At 41.4% G+C, this 27,557-nt stretch overlaps 2 protein-coding genes across 2 annotated transcripts in view; both read right to left on the reverse strand.

Annotated features, from left to right (window-relative positions):
- Positions 1 to 3,060, reverse strand: part of LOC139913075 (rho guanine nucleotide exchange factor 10-like protein) — a 43,530-nt gene extending 40,470 nt beyond the window's left edge. The window contains exons 1-2 of the mRNA XM_078288118.1: positions 2,839 to 3,060; positions 1,201 to 1,309 (exon numbers count right to left, since the gene is read on the reverse strand). Coding sequence (XP_078144244.1) covers positions 1,201 to 1,297 — 97 coding nt within the window. The 5' untranslated portion in view covers positions 1,298 to 1,309; positions 2,839 to 3,060. The remainder of the gene's footprint in view (positions 1 to 1,200; positions 1,310 to 2,838) is intronic.
- Positions 2,758 to 26,485, reverse strand: LOC139909204 (uncharacterized). Its single transcript, XM_071896194.2, has 8 exons — positions 26,450 to 26,485; positions 23,978 to 24,045; positions 20,042 to 20,341; positions 19,906 to 19,933; positions 8,316 to 8,389; positions 6,029 to 6,286; positions 4,384 to 4,523; positions 2,758 to 2,952 (listed from the first exon to the last, which is right to left on the reverse strand). The coding sequence occupies exons 2-8, from the start codon at positions 24,012 to 24,014 to the stop codon at positions 2,758 to 2,760; spliced, it is 1,032 nt and encodes a 343-aa protein (XP_071752295.2). The 5' UTR covers positions 24,015 to 24,045; positions 26,450 to 26,485.
- Positions 26,486 to 27,557: the final 1,072 nt, after the last annotated feature.

Here is a 27,557-nt window from a genome sequence, read left to right on the forward strand (position 1 = left end):
TCATTCAGAATGGCTGCTAGCATTGCTGCAAGACTCATCTTGTTGTATTTAACATACATGGGCCAGACAAGACCATCAAATAGACCTTGGGTCGGGCGCTGTGTTGTTCCTAGGGCAGGTCAGATCAGACAACAATCCAATTATAAAGGTCTTTAGGGCATAAGGGTGCTAGCCTTAGTGGATTAGTTTTACAGCTGAAGACAAGTAACAGAGGCGCAAAAAAATGCACAGATCCCCCTTACAACGCAATGTCAGTGAATCTGAAGCTGAATTGGCAACATGCCCTTTGAGATAATGTGAAGGGGGACAAACCTACATACATATTCATCACTTAAAGTATCATAATATGAAGTGGAATGTGCCTTGACTTACATCATTACCTCAGTTTTATGCTGCAGAATGTCACAAATCCCCACAGTAACTGCAGGGTGTGGGGGCACTGAACAGAGCTTAAAGCAATATTCCACTATTCCAGTTTTAACATGGGGGTTATTCAGCTCTTGACTGCCATGAAAACCAGAATATAAACTACTCACCAAGATCAGATGCAGCTGGACGAGTTTGTAGCGATTCTTACTTCCCATTCATTTGAATGAGGCCACAAAAATAGCCTGAAAACTGACATTTAACACGTTTCTGAACAGATTCAACAACAGATCCTGCTACTGTGATTTTCAATTGATTGTGGGTCCAATGTTTTAGAACAGAATTTCAACAAATAGCATTTTTATTGATAGAAGAGAACATAGCAGAGGGATACCATTTAGGAGACGTAGTTCCTGTTCGGGAGACCGGATCTACTTTTATTTTTAAATACTAAATTATTTATAATAATTATTTTATAATATTTTAGTGTAAACCAAGAATAGAAATGCAAAATGATAAAAGACCCAGGACTGCTTTATTGTCTTAAAAGCGGGATCTGTTGTTGAATCTGTTCACCAACGTGTTAAATGTCAGTTTTCAGGCTATTTTCATCGCCTCATTCAAATGAATGGATAGAAAAAATCTGAACGCTACAAACTCGTCCAGCTGCATCCAATATTAGTGATTAGTTTATATTCTGGTTTTCATGGCGGTCAAGTGCCAAACAACCCCCATGTTGAAACTAAGTGGAATATTGCTTTAATTCATGGTCTGAATCAGGCCCTTGGTTCCACATATAAATCAGTCAGGATTGTCAAACCCATTCCCAGTTACCTGTAGATTCTTTTCTCTGCAGGAAAGAGACTTTGCGCATCATGGCTAACTTTGTCTTTTCCAGGCCGTCCTTGGTACCATTCCTTGCTGCTTTCATCAACTGCTGTACCTGAAAAACAAAACGAAAGCACAGATGAAAGATGTTGCTGGTGACACTACTGCATACAGGCAGGGCTGGCAGAGTGAAAAGACATAGAGAGCTTATCTTTTTTTTCATTTTCTGAAACAGAAAGAGAAAGCATGTGAACATTTCAACAACACACCCCTCTCCGTCATTCCTCTCTCCCACCCTTAACCCTTACTGATAAAAATACATGTTTCTGTTTTAATTTACCTGGTGTGTGTGTGTGTGTGTGTGTGTGTGTATGTGTGACAGTCTTGTCACTCTCCAAGGTTCTCAATGTCTACAAATATTTCTCCGGCCAAAGTGAATTCAAATGTTGACTATATTAACAGGAATGTCCAGGAGACTGAACTGTAAACAGATTATAAAAATATGCGTGAAAACATGTGAAAATGTATAATATCACTGTATGTTATTTATTCTGCACACATGAATACAAACAAATAGCCCAAGTGGCTAATACATACAGTTCCTACATTCAATGCTCACTGCGTTGCAGTGGGAAATCGACCTCAGCCCCAAAAGTGACACAATTCTTATTAATGACATCCAAAAGCTAAGTATGAAACATTAACGTAAAATTACCGAGGTCTGGACCTCATATGTGGCTACGGTCATGACCTTTGGTGTGTGTTATCTACATCTGTATATTGAATACATTTGAAAAGGTAAATAGTTTCAGGAGTGAATTTGAAGATGGAATATGCATTTTATTTTCTTCTTCAATCTCTGAAAAAATAAATGCAGAGCAGTTCTGGTGGTTGTACAACGTTTTGGGTGCTTACAACAACTGGTTCGGTTCATTTTCTTTAAGCCGAAGTTTGCCGGCTGGGCGGTGTTTGGAACTTGGGGCCAATCTCAGTGCTTAAAAACGGAAAACTCCACCCGACTGGAAAGCCGGGACGCATTACACAAACACACAATCAAATGACAGACAGTTCAATCTGAGCCGCAGAGCTGCCAGGTTGCGAAAATGCAGAGAAAGAAGAAACTAAACTGAAGGAATATATAGCTATCTGTTGTTTGATTGACCAACGTACGCTAATTATGTTGCAGTGGTGTATTATCTTTGAGTACCAGTTAATCCACCAGGGGTCCTTGAGGGGGTTCCAGGGGGTCCACAGCAAATTGATGAATTATTAAACTTCACCATTATTTAATTTACAAGAAGTTAACACAATTAGAGAATGTAGAAGAATGACTATTTTGATCATAGTTTCACTGTTATCTCTCTACCTACAGTACAGATAGTCATGGAATTCTGGACAAAATCATATCTGACAATAGAAATATTCTCAGATTTGGGTCTGAGAGACTCATCAAATGGGGGTCCATGGCCCTAATATGGACTAAATTAGGGGTCCTTGATATGAAAAAGGTTGAGAATCACTGCTATAGACAGCCATCAGTAACTTCTGAATACATGTACTGCTCTAGTTAACGGAGCCAGATAGAGGCATCAGGATCAGCCTCAGATGAGGGGAGACGTGAAGGCACACGATGAAGAAAGTTACCTTAATATCGCAGCTCTGCTTGATGTGGGCCACGTCGGGCGTACCAAGGCGCACCGCCAGCTCCCGCCTGGTGAGGGCACAGCGCTCCTTCAGCCTTTGCACATCTGGAGACGGCTAGCATTGTCAGCAACCGGTAGCCAGCGAGGCAGGAGACCAGAGGATGGAGGAGGAGGAGAGGAGAGAAACAGATAGTGAAGTTCAACACTGTGGATTCCAAGAGGAAGAGAACCAACGCAGTAGAATATACAGAGGCCAAAATTGCATATGTCATAATTAGGATGTAGTTGAGGCTAAACCTACCTAAACGCTGTTTATCCACATTTTCATTTGTGGAGTTTAAGACCTTTTATGAATGGGGTCATTGGCTTATGATGATCACCAACTGGAGCTTTACAGTTTATCCATGTCTTTTTTCTTTTTTTTTAAAGATTTATTTTCAGGCATTTTATGCTTTATTGGACAGAGATAGTGACATAGTCATATATACACATTCTATAAATTCAAATACATTATGACTCTAAAGATCGTCTGTCCGATCCACGTTATTTCCTTTATTTCCTTAAGTTATGGCCTTAAAAGGACAAGACACCTACCTACCTACCTACCGCATGTTTCAGTGCATCTCTTCCATAGAAATATATCAGTTCTCCTTCTTCACAACCCACATAAAAAACAGTATCCAAGACGTGAAAAAAAACAATCCTTGGCATGGAAAAACGGTGCAAAACAGTGTAAAGGTTCCTCACTCTTCCTTGACTGAACGACGTCTCGACTCTGACACTTTATGTGAGTTGCACTGGCTCATTTTCAAAACACTTCAAACTAAAACAATGAGAGCAGGGGGGAAAGTCCAGTAGTAGGAGTAAGGAGGAACTGAGAGAGAACTGCTGACAGGGCAAGGGACTGCCAGAAATATACCTTCACTTCCTCACTTCCAGGGTTTAGATGGTACATTCATTGTAATCTGCATTCAGTGTGCGTTGTGGTTGTCTTCCAGCAAGGCGTTTTGGTTTTGGCCAATATGGGTTTTTCAAGGCCATTTATTACGATAATTTACGGTAATTTGCGTAATGTGCCTCTGTACGGAAGAGGATTAGGGCCACGTGAAAAATTTGAGTTCTGATTAAAGTCAGAATTGTGTGATTAAACTCAGAATTCTGAGTTTAATGTCAGAATTCTGACTTTAATCTCAAAATTCTGACTTTAATCTCAGAATTTTGACTTTAAACTCAGAACTCAAATACATTTTTCACATGTGGCCCTAATCCTCTTCCATACCTCTGATAGCCATATTAATTCCAGGCCCAAAAAAAAATTCCAAAAGTATCATATCCAAGCATCATATCTATCATATTGGAGGTGGGCAAGACCTGACTGGTTCATATCTCATATAACATACAAGGCCAATATCGGCCCCATATATTGGCAAACACATGTATCAGTCTAACCCTAATTTTGGGTTCATATGCAGGCAATAACATAATAACATAAGGAATTCTTAACTTCTTACTAAAAGGGAAAATGAACAGATTTGTTGTTAGTTACCTTACTGCTGCTGCGAGCTGGAGGTTTGGTCTCGCTGTCCGACAGTTCGTCGTAACTCTCAAACTCACTGGAGCTCCAGCCGTTATTGTTGGAGCCGCGGCGACCGGGTCTCTGGATGTCCTCATAGATGTCATCTCCATCTAGGAGCCATTAGATGTAGAGTGTTGTATAGATATTGTCTTGTCATACCACATCTTTGTCTGAATTTACCACAACAAAACTTAAAATTGGACTGGCAACATTATTTACACAATTGGAAAAAAATGGCAGTTTTGTGAAATATTTCCAAGTTTGTAAATGTAGCTTAGTCTATAGCCTAGATAGCCTACAGGTTGAAAATTGTACTCAGTCTAACAAAACAATGCACCATTTGACAGTCTAAATTTCAATTCCTGTTGAGCGGCATTTATTATATCATTTAGTATAATTTATTCATAGAATAACAGATTAATCGCATAATGAGGTCAAGATAGTGAGGACACGACACCTGGGTTTGAAGTTTTCATATTATGCTAACTTTTTTCTTTTAAATACAATTGTCAGTTTATTTACAGTTGATACGAGTTAGGGCGGTGCATCTCATGAAGTGATCATTTATTTATGCATAACTCCATTAGGGTTCAAATCATTTTGCGGAACAAGGATAATACCCAGAAATGGATAGGATACAGTAGCCACCTAAAGTTACAAGACCGTCATTACAGAAGACCATACACTAAATTACACAGGACAAGACATGAAATAATCTAACCCCTACTGTACATGCACTGCATTAGCAATATTTATCAACATACGAGACTACACTTGGACTCAAAACACACTCAATATGACTTGTACGACAAACTGACTTGTGTTCCAACACTGACTGTAAAGGATAGTATTGGTATAATTGAGCCATCGTGAGTGGCTAGCAATGACTTTACATCTACTCCGACATCTTCAATTTTTCCTCTATGTAAGGTATCCATCACTGTGGCAATCATCCTGCTGCTTGCATGTGAAAGACGTGAACATCATTACAGAAAACAGAATTCAGATTTGCCCCCAGAATGTTCCAAAATCAATGATATAAGGTCAGTTTTGCCATGTCCAGCTAGGCTATGTGTGCTGGTAGAGGCTGATCAGGGGTCAGCTTTAACTGCTGCTAACCTCACTTCCACCCAATGCTAACCACTTATTTGTACAGTTAATAACAATGCCGCCATCCAAAGTTTAGATGTTTCACAACAATGAAACTGAAGACTCAACAGTGTTTTACCTACACTTGTGAACTACATAGACACAAGTATGCACAATGTGATAATACACATTATAAGCCCATTAGAGGCATTAATAGACTATTCTTACAATTTTCAATCAGACAAACATCAGAAAATTACATTGAGTTTAATGTCATCATGTCAGTTGTCCCATATAGCATTCAACCTTATCATTTCTTTTGCATTATGTGTTAATTTTTATATCAAGCTGACAACGACAAAATTGGGAGCAAATAGGGAAAAAAAATAAAGTCTAGCTCTGGTTATAGTAGTTATCATGCACTCATAATGTGCTTATAATCTAATTTATGTCCAAATTAAAAAAAATTTAAAACAAAAAATACTAAAATCATATTACACACTGTTCTCCAGTCCAGAGTCCTCACCTTCCATAGGTGACTGCAGGTTTTCAGAGGGCACATCGTCGTAGATGACCTCTAGGCTGCTGACCTGATCCGGTCTGGCCACACTTTCTGGGCTGCGGGTCGATGCATCTCGGCGGGTTGGCTTGTCCGGATTAGATATTGGATCTTCAGTCTGCGGACGGTCCAATCCGGGTGCCACGTCCTGATCAGTGTCCTGCTGTGGACTGGACACATTTGCTGGACTGCTGGCCTCATCTTGACTGGCATCCGGAGGCTTCCCTGGAGAACAATGAAATCAGATATCATCAGTTTAAATCCTATAGTTGAAGTAATGCTGACTAGAGGAAAAGGTGTAGAACCGAGTTGTATAACTGTCTACACTGCATGTGGGAAGATAATAGTGGTTAGATTTAATTAGATTCAGTGTTTTTACCCAGGTTTTTTGGGGGGAATATATTCAATATCGCAGGAAATATTGCGATATGCACGAAATATCCCGATATTCGATTATATCGAATATCGGCCTAAGCCTAGCCCCACTCTGGTCTGCCATCTTAAGAACATGAATCCAGACCCTACGATTGCAACTATTACTATTACTACACTTACTATTTCTTTGCTGTCAGTGGAAGCTTTAGAATAGCATCAGGTATTGTTCCAAGCTCTTGGCATGTAACTAAATATTTCTATATACACTTGGAGTATTGAGTTATTTGATTATGTTCTGGTTAAAGCTACAGTTTGGGATCTTTAGCGGAGATTACTGATTTAAACTGATGATACAGAAAGAGTCTAAGCCACAAAAACAGGTCTAACATACACATTACTTACTCTGTAGTGTGTTAAGACTGCGACAATCTGGTAAGCAGAATGGTGGACAAGATTATTTGCTACACAACGACAAGGTAACCATTTCCATATTCCCAAGAGTAGGCTATAATCTGACTAAATATGATTTAAACTATCATTCTAAGGGACTAAGTTGTTCATGGTATGCACACACACACACACACACACACACACACACACACACACACACACAAACACACACACAAACACACAAAACAAAAGTCCTGTCTGTGATTACCAATGCTAACAGCTAGTTAATGCTGCGTTTCATTCCAAGTCGGAAGTTGGAAGTTGGAAATTCCTGGTTGGAAATTCTGTGTTCCATGTTTTCCGTTCCTCGCCATGTGAGCCAGTCGTTTTTCAAAGTTACTGGCCCAAACACTGAAACTACTGGCCCACTAGTTTGTCAATGTGTTTTGATGCTGTCGCTTTGATTTTTTTGCGATTCACCGCACCGCATCATGGCCTAACCACGGTCACCGTTCTGGCCAATGACGCTGAAACTATTTTTTTTCTCTCTCTTTTCACTTACACTTTATTAAATTTTATTATCTTACATTTGCATTCATTTTTCTTTTCTTTCATCTGTTCTCTTGTCTCTCCTCCCTCCTGTTACCCTTAGTTTTTTTCTGTAGAAGAGATCTGTTAAGACTTGGTTTTTGTCTCATGGGATTCTTTTGAATGTTTGATGTAATAATTACCTTCGCCAAGGAGGTTATGTTTTCGGTGCCGTTTGTCTGTTTGTTTGTCTGTTAGCAGGATTACAGAAAAACTACTGGCCCGATTTTCATGAAACTTCGTGGAAGGGTGTAGCATGGGCCAAGGAAGAACCCATTAAATTTTGGAGTGGATCCGGATCCGACTCACGAACAAGCAATAATAGCACAAACCTTGGCGGAGGTCTGCGCTCTCCGAGTGCCCTTCTAGTTGGCAATGTTACCCATCTATTTAGCATAGAGCGCTACCAACTGCAAAGTGCAACTTCTTGCAAAGTGCAACTTCACATTTATATGTTTAACCCATTTGCCACACTGGTGTTTTGACAGATTTAAGGTTGCTGAAAATCAAACTTTTTTTGGGGGGTGTTTTGTGCATATGTATATGCATATTGATGTAAACTTGCTTGAGAAATTTTGCCCAAGTGTCTTACTTGGAATTCTGACTTGAAGGGCCATTCTACTGCATTTTTCCTACAAAGGAAGTAGGAATTTCTGACTTTGCAACATCTCTGGAACGCAGCATGATACCATTGCTACCAGCTACATCACTAATACTAATGGTGGGTTGTGTACCTTTGTTTAATCGCAGTGTGAGCTCTGAAACCACACTGAGCCACTCCTTGGCTCGGTGTGGTGCCTCTGCTGAACAACGCAAACACACACACACACACTTTTGTGAGTATATAGATATATATCATGGGGCTGCAATAAGAGACACCGACGTTCCCTCTCTTCCTCACCTTTATAAATACTGTTGGCTTTCCAGAAACTCTCTGCCTCACCACTCAGTCCTAGATCAGATGAAGTGGAGCGCCTGAAACAACAACAAGCATTTTGATTTAAAGGAATAGCTCACCCAAAAATGAAAATTCAGTCATAAAGTTTGTTAGTCCATACCAAGGCCGTAATTATAATATATTGGGACACATCCCCCCCAATAGTCAAATATGCTCAAAATGTCCCCCCCAATATATTGATATAAAAAACATAAATAATTTTTTGTTTTTGCTATGCTACGACAGGCAACCACGCACCGCCGTCCGAAATAATCATTAGCAAATGTAATCATAATCATAACTAAACTTAACACATTGCCATTATTATTACTACCGGTTCTAGTATTACTGCAGTTCTGCGTGTGGTTTGTCCAAGTGGTGTTGCCGTACCCCAGCAGAAGCCGGTGCTCGACTGCTGTGGGTAGGTACAATCAATGTCATTTTGCGCTGGAACTCTAATTGTGGAAATAAATAATATTTTGTACGAGTCTAATCGTCGTCAGACCAATAGACGATGGGTTCCGAGATTGGAAACAAACGTTTTTGGTGAAAACGGGCCGATTTGCGAGTGCTAATCAATCATCCATCACTAACGTTAGCTATCATAGCTAAGTTACCTGGAAAGTAGTCTCGCATAGCCAGACCTATCTCCACACTTCTGGAAAGTTAATTAGCCACACATTCACCCAGCGACCAACAATGGTGCTCACGGGCGTATTCAACTAACGTTAAGGTCTTTATTACATTATATTTGTCAGAAAGCCCAGGTGAAGTCTGAGTAAAGTGTCAATCATTTATGTTGCGCTGCATGTGTAATTTATGTAGACAGTAGTAGCTTTCATTTATTGCATATTCGTATAGTATACTGTATAGCTGTACTTGCTTATGATAAATATAATTTTTAGTGTTTGTTTGATTAAAGTGCAAGCAGTTTTATTACAGTCAGCTTTAAATGTCATCATGAGCAAGAGGAAGGGTGGCAGTGACATTCGTCAGTTTTTTGGGCAGCCTCAGAAAAGAAGAAAAGTAAGTTGAGAGCAGTGAGAAAATGAGTACCAGTCAGATGATAGAAGTATACAGTAGTACAAGAGATTAGTCAATGTTTCTTGATATAATAATCATTGCCATTCAGATCACAAATGGTTAGTAATCCATTCCTGAACATCATGGCAAGAAACATCACTTGTTTACTGATAATATTTCTTTCATGTTCACTCTGGTGCGTTAAGAGTAAAGAGAGAGAGGGAGAGAGAGAGCATGAGGATGCCGACAGGGCAGGGAGAGAGAGGGAGAGATGACTGGAGAGCAGAGAAGAGGAGAGACCTGAAGAGGAGAGGAGAGCTGAGGAAAGGAGAGGAGAGGAAAAGAGATGACTGGAGAGCAGAGAAGAAGAGAGACCTGAAGAGGAGAGGAGAGCCGAGGAAAGGAGAGGTGACTGGAGAGGAGGAGAGACCTGGAGAGGAGAGGAGAGGAGAGGAGAAGAGATGACTGGAGAGCAGGGGAGAGGAGGAGAGACCTGGAGAGGAGAAGAGAAGACAGCAGAGGAAAGGAGAGGAGAGGAGAAGAGATGACTGGAGAGCAGGGGAGAGGAAAAGAGATGACTGGAGAGGAGAGGAGAATATAGGACCAGAGGAGAGGAGGAGAGAGGGCTGGAGAGGAGAAAATAGGACGAGGAGAAAATGAGAGGAGAGGAGAGCAGAGCAAACGCCCCTGCTGCCCACCCAAGTTTACTTGTAAATATGTATGTAATACCCTGGTTAACACTCTGGGTTTATAACCATGTATTGTTATTTTTTTATTTACATTACAGCCTTTTGCTGTGAGTATTTGGGTTTAATGCAGTGTATTGCATCTTACATTTATTACTGTCATCAGTACGTGTGTACCATTTTATGTAATGTCATGTAATGCATTAGGTATTTTCTTATATTGTCTGCATAGTACATTTTAAGGGTTGTGAACATTCTAAACAAAGTGTTGAGTTCCTACATTACTCTTGGTCATTTCTATTTCTTGGAATTTAGGTCTGACCCGTTGTTATGGTTACCTGAGCTAATTCTAACCAATAGCGATGCTTGTTAAGTTCTTAGCCAATAGGAAGCTAGAAAAACTTTTGGGGAATGCGCCATGAAGGAGAAGGAAAAAAACAGAAAGACGAGATGTCAGAGAGCTGTCGCTTTTTATTTTACAATGTTTAGTGAAGTTATTGCGTTGTTGGGTCCATGAAACCAGTCGTTGCTCATTGCTTGAAGATTGTCCTTGCATGTGAGACTGTCTACAGAGTTCAGGAGAAGTCTGCATGGCGTGTTGATCGTCGTGCCCTTCTGATGAAGAGTTGCCGCGAGGACAACGTGCAGCGGATTCGGGAGTGAACTGTGGATTCTCCGGTGGACGTTTCCTTGAGGTGTGAGATTCCGGTGTGTTTCTGCACCAGCGTTGGATTTGATCAGCAACAGGGAAGTGATTCCGGTACTGTGAGTAAGCTGTGTTTCAGTGGAGGACAGTTTCGCCACTCCGTCCATTTTGTTTTATGAGCTCCAACGATTGCGCGCGCCAACACACTGCTGCAAGCTTGCATAAAACTATCATTAAGGGTGCACCCAGGTTCAATTGAACAAGCCTAATCCTGTAAAATCTATTTTGAAATGTTGTGTATTGTTTGACTTGTGTAACTTTTATTTTTTTTGGGTTTGAAAGAAGGGGAAACACTGGATGTGTATATGCGACCTGTTTGATTTATTTTTTTGCATATTCCCCTAATACATAACCAACTAAAAGTGATATCCTGCTGAAGAGTTATTTGACTCATTCTCTAATTGTGTGTTTTTACCTGTTTCTAACCTTTTATCCATCTAGATTGCTGAGGTTGAACTATTACATATATATATCTTGGGAAGGTATATCCAGGTCTTTTATGCACCTTTGAAGAGGATCATAATTTCTCCTAGACATGTTTATTTCAATGGAATGTCTCTTCTATCATTTTCATCCAGTGCATATTGGTGTAGTATTGTAGGAACAATAGTACACATAACATGAGCCGTTGATGGAAGGGTTACATTTTTGGGGGCTCGTCCGGGATTTAGGTTTTTGTTGCTTTGCTGGAATTTATGAGTTTTGAGTGCCTGTTGATGTTATAGCCTACTGCTAAGCTTGCATGCTAAGTCTCTCATTGGTACTTGTTGTCAGTGTGCATCTACTGTTTAGTTTTTTTCTGCTGTTCTGAATGTGCAAAATGGATGCTGTCGAGATTGAAGCTTGGTGTAAAAGGAAGCAGGTAGCTAATGATAATGCTGTTGTGCTGAGTGATGTTGCCAGTGATGTCACAGATGATATTCTGCTTAAGGCCTTGAGTCTTGTCAAAGCTTTTGGAAGGGTCGTGGTAGTTGATCGTTGCATAGATGCAGCTACTAAAAAGCAGTTTGTGTTGATCCAAACATCCACTGACATTACTAAGCATATCTTACCTGATAGAGTAGGGCTTCCTGGAGAGACTGCTCTCTGGCCAGTTCACACAATCTCTGCTGTTGTGGAGGAAGAAGAGTTTCAGGCTAAGTTGCTGTCGTTTCTGAGGAATGAAGGGAAGACTATTGCAGATGTTAAAGGCATGTTAAGTCCTTCACCTCTTGATGTGAATACTGAGTTAATCAGTGCCATTAGTTCTCTGGTGGACAAATGTCACAATGTGCCTGCTGAGAGTCAAAGTTACCGAAAGCTCCGCATGTTTTCTGGTGTGAAGCCTACCCCCAGTGGGGAAGAGGAGTATGATGCCTGGGCTGAGCAGACAATGCACTTGTTAGAGGAATGGCAATGCAATGACAATATAAAGAAGCAAAGAATAGTTGAAAGTCTGAAAGGTCCGGCTGCTGATATAGTGAGGTTTCTTAAAGCACAGAACTCCATTGCTACCTCATATGACTATATGCAAGCTCTGGAAACAGCTTTTGGAACTACTGAAAGTGCATCTGATCTGATGGTCAGATTAAGAAACACCCATCAATGTGAAGGGGAAAAGCTGTCTACCTACCTGCTTAGACTGGATAAACTGCTACATTGTGTGTTCAGGAAAGGAGGGATTGAATTGTCTGAGATGAATCGGCTTCGCATTGAACAGATTGTGAGAGGTGCGCTGTCCCAGGACATGATTGCCCTTCGCATTCGCATGACACACAAGTTGCGAGAGCCACCTACATTCACTGAGCTGCTGAGAGAGATCAGGGAGGAAGAGGATATGCTTCAAAGTAGAAGTGCTGCCAAGACTGCAGTGATGTCTAAACCTGTGACTCCTGTTTCTGTTCCTACTCCTGAGAGTAATGTTAACCTTGAAATGGAACAGCTTAAAAGGGAAATCAGTGTTATGAAAGCTGAAATGACTTGTCTTAAATCTGCTACAGTTGCAGCACGGCCTGACATACAATGTCAAAAGTCTGAACCCCCTGCAAAGACTAAATACAAGAGGAGTGACACCTCACAGGGGGCTACCAATGAAGATAATAGATCTGGAATCTTTTGCTATAGATGTGGAGAGGAAGGACATTTTAAGCGAGAATGTGAAGGGGAGGAAAACCTCAAGAAGGTAAACAAGCGTCTCATCAAACTGACAAAGAAGTCGGGAAACTACAGGGGGGCTCAGTAGTGGAACGGCCTGGCGTCCCTGTAGTGAAAACACGTTCCACCAAGTGCAGCAACACAAACGAGAGAGTGAAAGACACTATACCTGAAGGCTTAGTGGGGCCAAGTTCTGCTGTACCTATACAGATTGAAGGCATTTATGCTAAAGCCATACTCGATACTGGTTCCCAGGTTACCATACTTTACAGATCCTTTTACGACAAATACTTGACACATCTGCCATTGACACCTATCAGTCTCTTAGAGATATGGGGCCTTAGTCCTGCTGATTACCCGTATGATGGCTATTTGTCACTGAAGCTGGAGTTCTTGGAAGCTGATGTAGGAGTAGCTGAGACCATTGATGCACTTGTGTTGGTCTGTCCCGACCCAGTTGTAAAGGGTGAAGCCTGCATACTCGTTGGTACAAACACACCTACAGTGAGACGACTTCTGAGGAGCTGCAAGGAAAAGGGAGGTGAGAACTTTTTGAGTGCAAACCACGTTCATCCTGCTTTTAAAAAGGCTTTTGGCGAGCTGCCAGAACTCCCACCTGATGTTGATAGCCACAAGAGAGGAACTGTGTGGTTCTCACAAACCAAACCTGTTACCTTATGTCCTGGAGGAGTAGCCAGAGTCACTGGTGTGCCAAAGTTCCCTGGAATGCCAAGCACTCATGCTGTTCTCGTAGACTCACCTGATGATCCTGCTGAAACATCACAGTTTCCAGATGAGCTCCTGGTGAGACCAGAGTTGCAGACATCTACAGTCGTGATGTCTAAAAGAATCACTGTGATAGTCAGAAATATGTCAGCAAAAGAAGTCACACTGAAAAGAGGAATGCAGATTGCTCACCTGTTTCCTGTTGATGTGGTGTCATCGCCTCCTGTGGAGAAAGAGTCCACACCTGATTCAGCAGAAAACCTAACACCAACCTCATTCAACTTTGGTGATTCACCAGTCCCGAAGGAGTGGAAGGAAAGGTTAGTTCAAAAGATGATGGTACGCAAAGAAGTTTTCTCTACTCATGAATTTGATGTGGGATGCAGTAAGAGCACTAAACACACTATCAGAGTCACAGATGACAAACCTTTTCGTGAGAGGTCTCGTCGCCTGGCACCCGCTGATGTGGAGGCAGTGAGACAGCACTTGTCAAAGCTGAAGGAAGCTGGGGTCATCACAGAGTCCAGAAGTCCCTATGCCTCACCTATAGTGGTGGTGAGAAAGAAAAATGGGAAGATAAGGATGTGTGTGGACTTCAGGACATTAAACAGACGCACTATCCCAGATCAATACACGGTTCCACGGATTGAGGATGCATTGGCCTGCTTGAATGGGAGCAAGTGGTTCAGTGTATTGGATCTCAGGAGCGGCTACTATCAAGTGCCCATGAATGAGTCAGACCAAGAAAAAACGGCTTTCATCTGTCCGGTTGGATTCTATCAATTTGAAAGGATGCCACAAGGAGTTTCAGGAGCACCGGCGACTTTTCAGCGAATCATGGAACAAACCGTTGGAGATATGAATCTGCTGGAGGTACTGGTGTACCTGGATGATCTCATTGTGTTCGGAGCAACGCTTGAAGAACATGAGGAAAGGTTGTTGAAAGTTCTCGACCGCTTGGAAGACGAAGGCCTCAAACTCTCACTGGACAAGTGTCAGTTTTGTCAACCGTCAGTGACCTATGTGGGACATGTCGTATCCCAAGATGGAGTGGCCACAGACCCAACAAAGACTGAAGCTGTTGCCACATGGCCCCGACCAGATACAGTGACTGCTTTGCGGTCGTTCCTTGGGTTCTGTGGATACTATCGTCGCTTCGTGAGGGACTATTCTAAAGTGGCCTACCCCTTAAACCAACTGTTGACTGGCTACCTTCCACCAGGTAGGAAAGGGAAAAAGCCTAAAGCAAAACAGGACAAAGAATATTTCAAACTCTCAGAGCCCTTTGGTTCCAGGTGGGATGAGAAATGTGAAGTGGCCTTTGAGACCCTGAAGCAAAGCCTCATTAAAGCCCCTGTGCTGGTGTTTGCAAACCCACAGCTGCCATATGTTTTACATGTGGATGCTAGCCGAGAGGGTTTGGGTGGCGTGTTGTATCAAGACCAAGGTGAAGGGCTAAGACCAGTTGCCTTCATTAGTCGAAGCCTTACCCCATCTGAGTACAACTACCCCGCCCATAAACTGGAATTCTTGGCATTAAAGTGGGCAGTGGTGGACAAACTACATGACTACTTGTACGGAGCAAAGTTTGAGGTGAGGACAGACAACAACCCGTTGACATACGTGTTGACGTCCGCCAAGCTGGATGCTACGGGCCACCGTTGGCTTGCTGCGTTGTCCACTTATGACTTCAGTCTCAAGTACAGGCCAGGGAACCAGAACATCGATGCAGATGCTCTATCTCGTTGGCCGCACCACAAACCTAAAAAGGAACAGGAGTGGAAAGATATTCCTGCAGCAGGTGTGAGAGCAATGTGCCAGATGTCTACTGTGATCAGACCGAGAAATACATGTCATGGTAGAGCGATTGACCACTTGGGAGGTTCTATGCATGCTATTCCTCAAGCCTACTGCAACCTTTCAACCGTGAATGTCCAGCACCTACCTATATTGAGTTCCACTGAACTGTCAGAAGCTCAACAGGAGGATCCCTGCATTGGCGAAGTGTGGTCAGCTCTCAGGAATGGTAATATCACAAGTGTTATCAAGACAAGGCATCCTGCTGGTCCTTTGCTCATGAAAGAGAGGGGCAAGTTAAAGATTAAACAAGGAGTCTTATACCGAATCACCCATCCGCCCAGAAAACCCTGCCGCTCCCAGTTGGTCCTGCCAGAAAAGTACAGGAAGATGGTGATGAAATCGCTGCATGATGACTCAGGTCATCTGGGATTTGACAAGACCTATGGCTTAGTCAAAGACAGGTTCTACTGGCCACGCATGAAGCCAGAGGTTGAGGAGTATTGCAAATCCTGTGTGCGTTGTATCCAGAGAAAGACTCTACCCAAGAGAGTTGCTCCACTGTCTCATATGCAAAGTGATGGACCCTTAGACCTTGTCTGTATGGATTTTCTGTCCATTGAACCAGATTCAAGCAATACAGCAAACGTCTTGGTCATTACTGATCACTACACCCGTTATGCTCAAGCCTTTCCAACAAAGGATCAGAGAGCTTCCACAGTGGCGAAAGTGTTGTGGGAGAAGTATTTTCTCCACTATGGGCTGCCAAAGAGAATGCATAGTGATCAAGGGAGAGACTTTGAGAGTCGCCTTATTCATGAACTGTTGAACATGCTTGGGGTCGAGAAGTCAAGGACTACACCATATCATCCTCAGGGAGATCCTCAGCCTGAAAGATTTAACAGGACCTTATTGGATATGCTGGGAACACTGGATCCAAATAGAAAGAACAAGTGGAGTCAACACATTGGACACCTTGTCCACTCTTACAATTGCACTCCAAATGAAGCCACTGGTTATTCGCCTTACTACCTTATGTTTGGACGTGAAGCAAGATTGCCGGTGGATCTGTGTTTCGGAACATCCAGTGATGGCACACCACAGAAAACTTACCTCAAGTATGTGTCTGACATGAGGAAGGAGTTACAGGCAGCATATGAACTTGCAGAATCCACGGCTGGCAAGCAAAACAAAGGCAATAAGCGGAGATATGACCAGAAGATCTGCTACTCCCGACTTATGCCTGGCGACAGCGTTTTCATAAGAAACTTGGGACTAAAAGGAAAACATAAGCTGGCTGACCGTTGGGCACCTACGCCCTATATTGTTGTAAGTCAAATGCCGAACCTACCTGTGTTCAGACTGAAACCCAAAGATGGAAGTGGCCCCATCAAAACTCTCCATCGGAATCACCTCTTACCTCTTGGACAGAGCGTACGCCTGGAGACGGTGCCTGACATAGAACCTACTCCAAATACAAGAGCCCTGAGAAGAAAAAGAAAGAGAGGAAAGGAGAAAAATAAGACAGAGTCAGACAAGACTGGAAATAGTACTACTCAAAATGATGAGAAATCAGGAAAAGAAAACGAGAAATCACATGCCAGTTTTGAAACTAATGAATGTATTGATTCTGAAGATGAAGAAATGGGAGTGTGGTATGACCTACCTGATAGAAACACTAAAGAACGAACTGCTGAAGAGATGTCAGAACCCTTTAGTTTAGACTTGGATATTGTGTGGAACACGACCACTGAACAGCCAGAAGTGATATCAGATATTGAAGAGGAAACAGAATCTGATAAAGGGGAAGGAGAGTCTAGTCAAGAGACAAAGGATACTGGAAGAGTGGAAGGGGCTACTGAGACACAAGAAAGGAGACCTCCCTGTACACAAGAGGATGTGCAAGAGACTCAGTACCAGGAAAAAATGGATACTGACGAAGAACTCTTAAGTGAGAATGAACCTGGAGAAACTCAACATGAGAAAAGACACTCTCAGAGAGTAAAGAGAGCTCCTACTAGACTGACTTATGATACACCTTAGGAGTTCCTAAGGTAGTTTCTATTCCTGTAGTGAGATATGTTACCACCATTTACAAATGGATAGGAGGTCATGTAGCCTAACTGTTTAACTCCCTAATGATAGTGAGGTGTTTTGTTACGTTCATATAGGCTAATACCAACGTTGAGACACATTTCATATGCCTTGTGTTGTTTTAACAGTGTAGGCCTACTAGTCATGAGGACATGCCTATTTTGGTGGGGGGAGAGTGTAATACCCTGGTTAACACTCTGGGTTTATAACCATGTATTGTTATTTTTTTATTTACATTACAGCCTTTTGCTGTGAGTATTTGGGTTTAATGCAGTGTATTGCATCTTACATTTATTACTGTCATCAGTACGTGTGTACCATTTTATGTAATGTCATGTAATGCATTAGGTATTTTCTTATATTGTCTGCATAGTACATTTTAAGGGTTGTGAACATTCTAAACAAAGTGTTGAGTTCCTACATTACTCTTGGTCATTTCTATTTCTTGGAATTTAGGTCTGACCCGTTGTTATGGTTACCTGAGCTAATTCTAACCAATAGCGATGCTTGTTAAGTTCTTAGCCAATAGGAAGCTAGAAAAACTTTTGGGGAATGCGCCATGAAGGAGAAGGAAAAAAACAGAAAGACGAGATGTCAGAGAGCTGTCGCTTTTTATTTTACAATGTTTAGTGAAGTTATTGCGTTGTTGGGTCCATGAAACCAGTCGTTGCTCATTGCTTGAAGATTGTCCTTGCATGTGAGACTGTCTACAGAGTTCAGGAGAAGTCTGCATGGCGTGTTGATCGTCGTGCCCTTCTGATGAAGAGTTGCCGCGAGGACAACGTGCAGCGGATTCGGGAGTGAACTGTGGATTCTCCGGTGGACGTTTCCTTGAGGTGTGAGATTCCGGTGTGTTTCTGCACCAGCGTTGGATTTGATCAGCAACAGGGAAGTGATTCCGGTACTGTGAGTAAGCTGTGTTTCAGTGGAGGACAGTTTCGCCACTCCGTCCATTTTGTTTTATGAGCTCCAACGATTGCGCGCGCCAACACACTGCTGCAAGCTTGCATAAAACTATCATTAAGGGTGCACCCAGGTTCAATTGAACAAGCCTAATCCTGTAAAATCTATTTTGAAATGTTGTGTATTGTTTGACTTGTGTAACTTTTATTTTTTTTGGGTTTGAAAGAAGGGGAAACACTGGATGTGTATATGCGACCTGTTTGATTTATTTTTTTGCATATTCCCCTAATACATAACCAACTAAAAGTGATATCCTGCTGAAGAGTTATTTGACTCATTCTCTAATTGTGTGTTTTTACCTGTTTCTAACCTTTTATCCATCTAGATTGCTGAGGTTGAACTATTACATATATATATCTTGGGAAGGTATATCCAGGTCTTTTATGCACCTTTGAAGAGGATCATAATTTCTCCTAGACATGTTTATTTCAATGGAATGTCTCTTCTATCATTTTCATCCAGTGCATATTGGTGTAGTATTGTAGGAACAATAGTACACATAACATGAGCCGTTGATGGAAGGGTTACATGTAAATAAAAACAACAATTTGCTAAACCTTGGCCACAATATCTGGACTTGTCTTCATATAACAATGCATAGATTTCTGTTTATATGATTATGGTTATGGTTGTACTTTATTAATCCCTAATCTCTGCCATTACATTCAATGAAACAAGAAAAGGTAAAAAAGAAAAAAGAAAAAACAGAGCAATGTAATACAATACACTATTAGACATTATTGTAAAAAATAAATAAAAAGTTCATCCCATGTGTTAGTGAATTTTTAAATATTTTAGAATGGCAGGAAATGAGTTTTCAAATTTTGAATTTTTTCTGGGGGGGGACCCCCAGACCCCCCGGCAGATTTGGTCCCCCCCAATGTTGACTCCATGGCTACGGCCTTGGTCCATACAACAGTCCCGGAGATCCCCGGAAGAAGTACATTGCAGCTTTCTCCAAAACAACTGAAGCTGCTGGAGACCTGTCTTCAACGTTCAAAAAATAACGGAAGATAACCATAAAATGGCTCCATGCAGCTCTTCCAGGATAATCCAAGTCTCATGAAGCCAACAGATCCCAAAGTGACTTGAAAAGACCGATATTTACACCATTATTTAGCTGAAATCGCCACTCTAGCTGTTGATTTCAAAATACGTCACGTTTGCGCGCACCCCGGCCTCGATAGGTAAGACTAGCTTGAATAAGCAGAACCAATACTTCCAGTTTGGCCGTTTAGCCTTCAAAATAAAAGCGTGAGATTTTAAAATAACAAACTTTACCCGATTTTCTACTGGCATGGGGATGAGTAGATAATGACTGAATTTTCATTTTTGGGTGAGCTATTCCTTTAAAAGGTTTTTGTCATGATATGACAAAAACTCAAATCTGAGTTTTGCTGGTATTTCAACACTTCTCCTTACTTACCCTTCTGGTGACTCCCTGACTTCCATATCTGTCAAAATAAAAAAAACAACAACAAAAAAACAACAAGATAATAAATAATAAACAATAAAAATATTACAAAATTATTTCAATATATCCACATCATTACTAAGTTCACCTGAGCAGTAGAAATGGTGGTACAGTGAGGGAGTGTTTTGGACCTCCTGCCTTATAGGGGGTGTGCCATTGATTTCCTGCCTTGTTGGCTCTTCCACAGCACCCACTGTATTTGTTTTGGCTGAATGCTTTAGGTTAAGGTTTGTGCTTCCTGTGTCTGTGGTTCGGTTGCTCTTCGCCAAAGCATTAGAATCCACTTGTGGAGCTTGCATCTCATCGCTGTCGTCAAACTCAAACTTCCCTCCCTGTTCGTCCTCATCCTCCTCTTCCTCCATGTGTGACGCCCCGTTAGATATAGACACTGAAAACGAGAAGCAAATGAGAAGTGTAAGACTAGTGCAGTACGTTTAGGCTAATCTTCAAATTGTAGAACCGAGACTTCCTCTACGTAAGCATTATTGTGCTGAGAAGCCCTGTCTCCCAAACATGTCTAAAGAGGCAGTAGAGTGCCAGCTGTCAAGGTTAACCAGGGATCAGTTTCTACTGGCAAGCTTGGCCGACATGGAAATAACAAAACTGACCTTATATCAGTAGTTTTGGAGGATTTCTGTGTCCAGGGATGTGGTGGAGGGTAAACCCACCGAAACTCATTTGACCCACATTTTTATTTACCGCTAAAACTATGATTGTCAAAAATAAGATTGCAGATAATCTGGTGGCATTGGCAGATGTGAGGTGAGTACATTTTCAATTCAAAATTTCAGCAGAGGCAGCGGATGAGGTCAATGAAAGGTCATTGCTAGCAACTGGAAATGGGCAAAGAAAAAAAATTTCCTTTAAAGAAATAACTCACCATTTTCATGTAAATGAATGTCTACTTTGCTGCTCTCTATCGTCAAATGATATAACACAATATTGATTCATTGATTGTGCTTTAAATATATATATATATATATATATATATATTATAGATATTTTTATAAGGGGGGGGCATCTTTGGGAGGATACTGTATACCTTAACAAAATCCTGCAGTGTTCATACACCCTCAGTGCTGCAGTACTGACAACCTTCAGCTGAACTCAACTAAACCAGATCTTAGAGGAGTGCCTATCCCTCATTTTCATAACTGTATTTTGTTTGTAGATTGGAGTTCGTTCTACAAATATGTCTCAGAGGCAGAGCTGCCCTGGAGGCAGAAATTCTCATTGGTTGAGTTACATCTTAGTGGGCGGTGCCAAAGAACCACAGTTTTTCTGGCAGAGTAACGTTAGACTGAAGCTCAGTGAAAAAGACAAGAGGTAAGAGAGGAGGAAGCTAACAATATGAAGCCTTGCACTCTTGCTACTAACTGAAAAAAATGCAGTCTAGCCATACTAAGTTATCTGGGTTAGCTAAATTCAAACTAGCCATACTAGCCTATAGCTAACTAAGCTAGTCAGCTCCCCTAGCTCCTAAGTTCAAAGTTCAAACTAGTCATACTAGCCTATAGCTGTCCAGGTAAGCTAGTTCGCTAGCTGCTGACCTTCCAAGACAATGAATGCCATGGTCATGAATGAAAGAAAAAATGAAATCATTGCCATTTCGATTTTTTATTTTGCCCTGCGATGGACTGGGGACCTGTTCAGGGAATTTTCCTGCCTTCCGCCCAATGCATGCTGGGATAGGCTCCAGCTCCCCCGAACTTTGAATAAGATTAAGCCGGTATGGAAAATGGATGGATGGACAACAGTTCCTTCTTTGCCGTTCAAGTTTGCCAGTTAGTTAACTTGCGTTCCAAAAAACTGTGGTTCTTTGGCTCCACCCACTGAGGTTTAACTCAACCAATGACATTATTTCTGCCTCCAGAACAGCTCTGCCTCCAAAAATGTTTGTATTTCTAAAACTCCAATCTGCATTTTGATTCATTTTTCATATTTCTAGGTTGAACCATAAAGCCTGTCAGAGTAGAAAGCCTAACCTAGGATGAGTGGCCGGCCCTCTGTTAGGTGATAGGCTAAACAGATCGTTGACTCCTCAGCAGCGTGGGAAATGTAGAGTGTTACAGGTACAGTAACCCTGTAGCTGTCGCTCCTTATCAGCACCACACATGACTTGTACACATGCCCAACAATCATTTACTTTTAAATCTTGTGGCTATATTACAGCAGATTTCACAATAACCTATTAGGTGTTTGGTAGAACTGAAATGTAAACAAAAAAAAACAAAAACTGAAAAAGCATCCTCTTCATCTTTGGGAGAAGAAAAAAATAATAATAATAACAGCACACATTTGAATATCTTCAGTTTCCTTTCCTATATTGTACATTCTTTCCAGCATTTTGCGCCAGAGGGAGGCATTTAGAGTTCACTGTGCCAATCCTACCGGCTGCTGCTGCTAAATGCCCCTCTGCCTGACAGAAGTATTTGTGTCAAGGTTGTCCAAGAAACATATGGCCTGGAGAAGCTTGGTCCTTCTTAGACAGCATATGGTAAGTAGGCTAGTGGGCCCTTCCCCAGAGCAGCAGGGGATTAATGAGTCAATCTCCAGTGACAGCTATAGGCCTTTCCTGAGCCCCGGGTTCATGTTTGGAGTTTGAAGCGGGTCAGACACAAAACCCTTTTCTCATAATGTTTACCCTTATGACACGTTGTTGTGCATTAAGGGGTGACATTCTGAAACGAACAGGGATGTAGTGGATGGCAAACCCATCTAAACAGAGTATATCATGGGATCTAAATCGTGCTGACATAAACTCATAGTATAGATCAGTGATTCTCAACCTTTTTCATATCAAGGACCCCTAATTTAGTCCACAATAGGGCCACATACCCATTTGATGAGATTTTGTCTCTCGAACCCAAGTATGAGAATATTTTTATTGTTAGATATGATTTTGTCCAGACTTCCATGACTGTCTGTATTGTAGGTAGAGAGATAAGAGTGAAACTATGATCAAAATAGTCATTCTTCTACATTCTCTAATTGTGTTAACTTGTAAATTAAATAATGGTGAAGTTTAACAATTCATCAATTTGCTGTGGACCCCCTGGAACTCCCTTAAGGACCCCTAGTGGTCCCCGAACCCCACATTGAGAACCACTGATATAGATCATAGTAAGTATCAAATTCATGCAAGTTATATGAGGTTAGGTTCTTTAACAAAAACAAAAGTGCATATTGTGTACAGTCCAATGGCGCATTCATGGTGATGACATCTAGACCTAATTAAAGATCAATTCAGTAATTAATGATCAGTTTAGTAATCAATGATCAGCTGACTTCATCTCATCTATGGAGAATACAGTAATGTTTGCAAACATACTGTAGCTAATATAGCATATTACATACATATAGAAGCACTGTTCATAAGTCAATGTGATTTTATATAAAATGCTAGAGTAGGCCTATGTGTTGTCTTACCAGGACAAGAAGATTTAGCTAGCCTATATAAATTGCCATACATCACTGTATGGCAGCAGTCCATGTAAAACCCAGAAGTATGTGTGATGCCATCAAGATTAAGATTTACATACAAAGACGAGTTGTGTGAAAAATGACAGCTAAGATACAAAGTTTCAAAGTAGCAGAACTTTTACTGCCTTTTATTATATACTGCTCAGACTTGATTTGTAGGAAATGATTTTTACCACACCGTGACAAAGTTTCATAGCACCTTATGATGATCACTGACAGAAGATCATTGCATACCCATCTTATTATTTACCACTATGTCACTGGGAACAAAGTCAGTCGAGGAGGGCCTGGAGCATTCTTTTAATCCAAGGTTTTTGAATGAGGGAAGGTTGCTTGGGTACTTGGTTTTAAATGATGGTATTAATAAGCAGTATTATGGAGATATATCACCTATCACAACTAAATTGGCCCAACCCAGCATGATTTATACCTAGTCCATGCTTCAGTGTCCAGTCTTTCCAATGGTGTCTTGCCTTCCTGTGATTAGCATGTACAGCAAAGACACTGACACAGGTTATACTGAACATCAATTATGACTCACCCAAAGGATGATGGATGAGTGGATGTGGAGAGGCCATGTTGGGTCCTTCCTAATAATCACATCAGCTTCTGTGAACACAAATCAGATGTGATATACACAGGAAAAACTGACATATTCATTTTCGAAAAACATCATCATGTCAGAATTTTAACACTGTAAATGTGAAATATAGTATGCCCAGCTGTGGCCTGTTAATCAAAGTCATTTCTGTGGATTTTCCATGTCAGTGATGGGCTTGTCAAGATCTCAAACCTGAAATATAATGATTAGTTTTTCAGTTACTGGCACACATGTTGTCCCATGTGACTCAGCATGGTTTAACAGGAAATCCTATAGTAAACACCTCTAGTTCTTGTCACTGCATGTTGCAGTGACTAAACAGCCAAAAACGTGCATGCTCTGTAGTTCACCAACCTCAAACCAAACCTCACAAGGCAGCTGATCTGATGGGTTTATGCTCAACTGAAAAGGAACTTGTGAGATCGCCCCAAAGTAGCATCCAAGACGAATACTCAGGTCTGAAAACAGTCATTCAAAAATACTCAGGTCTGAAAACGAGCATTCAAAACAAATACTCAGGTCTGAAAACGAGCATTCAAAACAAATACTCAGGTCTGAAAACAAACATTTAGAACAAATACTCAGGTCTGAAAGCAAGCATTCAAAACAAATACTCAGGTCTAGACGCAAAACGTGTACACCTGAATATGCACACAAAGAAATGTGATGGAAATAGTACTGATATGATGAGAAACCAACGATCAGCTGCATTCTCCAATAGAAATGTACTGGAGTATTGCGTTCCTTCTCAATCATGAAACATCACATTACTCACACATGATGTGCACACAGACATAAAGACCAGCAGCAGCTTGGGAATCCATGTGGAGGACCCAGGTATACTTGTATTTAGTTGTGTTTTTTGCCAGCGGCTACATGAGCAAGTTACATTCCTCAGGCCTGTGCAGCGAATCCAGACTTGTCCTTTCCCAGACTCAGTCACCTAACACAGCTTAACAAGCCACTAAAATATGAAACGATGCTTTATAATAATTCTCAAAACTGGGAAATTTACCATAAAATGATGGACTTATCTGTAGACATAAAAATAAAAAAGAATCCTGAGGTAGGTCTTAAGTGAGGCCTGCAACTGTGCTTGCCGCCAAAAAATAAACTGAATGAACTTTTATTAACAACCTTGATAGCAGCAAATGTAGTTGTAAGTGTTCTGATAAATGGACTGTGAATGGAACATTCTCTTTGTGTGTGTTCAAATTGTGCCAAGATGAAAGGAGACAAAATAGATGAATAATTCACAAGACATCCATCATCTAGATATTGTGGGCTTGGCTACTGAATGGACAATAGCTGAGAGAGAGAGAGAGAGAGAGTAGGCTACTGCTGTAATCTCTGATGGGAGAACAGCGTCTGAATTGTTCGGACTGAAGGAAACTATCGACTCCCACTGCAAAGACAGCGTTCAGTCCGAGCCTTAACCCAAACAACGAGGAGACAAGATGAAGGCGCGTTCTTGCAATGGCATTTCATTGAAAGCTGATGAACTCCACTGTAAACTATAGGCAACGATGATGAGGTCAAGTCTGATTAAAATAGCTGAAAAGTTCTAGACATTGCCTTGGACGGAGGAAAAGTGAACAGGATATCTGCAAGACCCACATCTTTTCTCAGAGCTGAAACAGGGAAAATGACACTGACTATTGGTTATGAAAGTTATATTGTGAAGACACAACTTGGCATGGATCTGCAGTCTATCATACTGTTCTGACCAATAAAGCTTTATTGGTCCATCTTCAGCAGGTCATGCAGGCTGTCATGTTGCTGTCACTTAACTCCTACCCATGTCTTCCAATCCACTGACATGAAATATTACAATACATGGCTCCTACAGACCTACTGTACAAATTATATTTATGACCAATTGCTATTGCTATTGCTACAGTACTAGCCTATATGAATGGTATATACCTCCTGAATACATAATTCATTCTGTCTTGCACTGAGCAGTGGAATGGAGCTTTTCAACCTCTAGTGGAAAGCCTGTGAACTCATGCTTTAGCACTGCAGAGGCTCTTTTCCCCCCCTTCACATTGGGATTCCATCATTTTTCTCTCAAAAATAAACTCAAGATCTTCACTGTCTTAATGAGCAGCATTCCTCCCTGGTGTAACTTATTCAGGAGTGCGCAGTGTCACTCACCTGCCGTCTAAAGGTCATCATGCATGGAGCCCATAAATAAGAGTTGAATTCAGGCAGAATTAACCATACTACAGTCTCATCCACTTGGACTCTCTAAACCGCTGACATTAGCCAAAGGAAATGTGCTATATGAAAGGAAAATGAGCTCACTTTGCTCGCATAGTTGCCTCTTCATCACCGTTTGTAAGCTTTTTTTTTGTTGCTATATAGTACGACGCAGAGGATGAAAGGGGGGCAGAGACAATAAGCTCTTACCTCAAGTTCCTCCAGGGACAATCCACCGGCTGTCCCATCAGCTTCCCCGGCCTCTTACTAACATCGCTGCGGTTTAGCACAAGCTCCCCCAGGAAACTCTCCTTTTTTTGTCGAGTTTTCCCCTCCCTCTTCTCCCAGTCCGTCTCCCTGCAGTGCAAGGAGGAGCGCCGTCTATAACACTTGATGTGTACAATGCTGTAGTATGGGGCGGAGATCACTGCTGACAGACAGCCATCTGCAAATCCTGGATCCGCTCTCTCTCTCTCAGGGCGAGTAGGCTGAGCTGGGATGACAGAGACACAGAGAGCACGTTATGTGATGAAGATATATTTCCAACTCTGTGGGTGCACTATGCGTATTTGACTGAAGTGACGTTTCAGCCTGGCATTTGAGAAAATGCATGCGCAGCAGCATAGCTTCAAATATGACGCACGTCTGTCACCTTGGATATTATTTGTTTAACAAATAAATTGCTAAAAAGGAAGAGAATCGTAATTTATCTGCATTCAAGTGAGACCAATACCTCAATATCGCATTAGGGGCGCTAACCAGTTTATTTATAAGGGGTTTAATTGGTTAGGCTACATTTTAATAACAATAACCGTATCATATTTTTTTAACAGCCGAACTACCGAGAGCAACGAGTTTAGATTTCCCAAGCATACGTTGTGGTCACTCTCCGATTCTCGGCCGAGTCGGAAATTCGTTCAATTTTATGTTGCTTTGCTTATCGGCAAACGTAGGCTTCACAGCTGATGGAACATAACCATATTCCTTCGTCATTGGGGTCTCGTGGTAAATTCAGCATACGTATAAAGCAGAAATAAGATGTAATCATTTAGAATTGGATCACAATATTGTTCACTACCGCCCTCTACAATCTATTTTGCGGAAGAACATTGTGGGAACAACCAATCCTAAAAAGTTGAGATGCTATTGAAATAAAATGCTGCCTGATGTAGGCTATGCCGAATTTAAGAGTGGTTCCTAATTCGTGTATAGTCGTGGGTATGTATTTTTGCAGTAGTTATATAACATTACTGCCAGAATATTGAAGAGAGTTTGGCGTTACATTCTCTCCATACGAGAGTGACGTGTCGGTTCTAGA

Source organism: Centroberyx gerrardi, chromosome 14, assembly GCF_048128805.1.
Source record: "Centroberyx gerrardi isolate f3 chromosome 14, fCenGer3.hap1.cur.20231027, whole genome shotgun sequence".
NCBI lineage: Eukaryota > Metazoa > Chordata > Actinopteri > Beryciformes > Berycidae > Centroberyx > Centroberyx gerrardi.

Bases quoted from the DNA above. Each gene is read 5' to 3' on its own strand.
- LOC139909204 (XM_071896194.2), bottom strand. From the start codon at position 24,014: ATGGCCTCTCCACATCCACTCATCCATCATCCTTTGG. The intron at 19,934-20,041 runs GTGAACTTAGTA...TTATTTTGACAG, and splicing joins CCACCATTTCTACTGCTCAG to ATATGGAAGTCAGGGAGTCA. The intron at 4,524-6,028 runs GTGAGGACTCTG...AATGGCTCCTAG, and splicing joins CCTGCAGTCACCTATGGAAG to ATGGAGATGACATCTATGAG.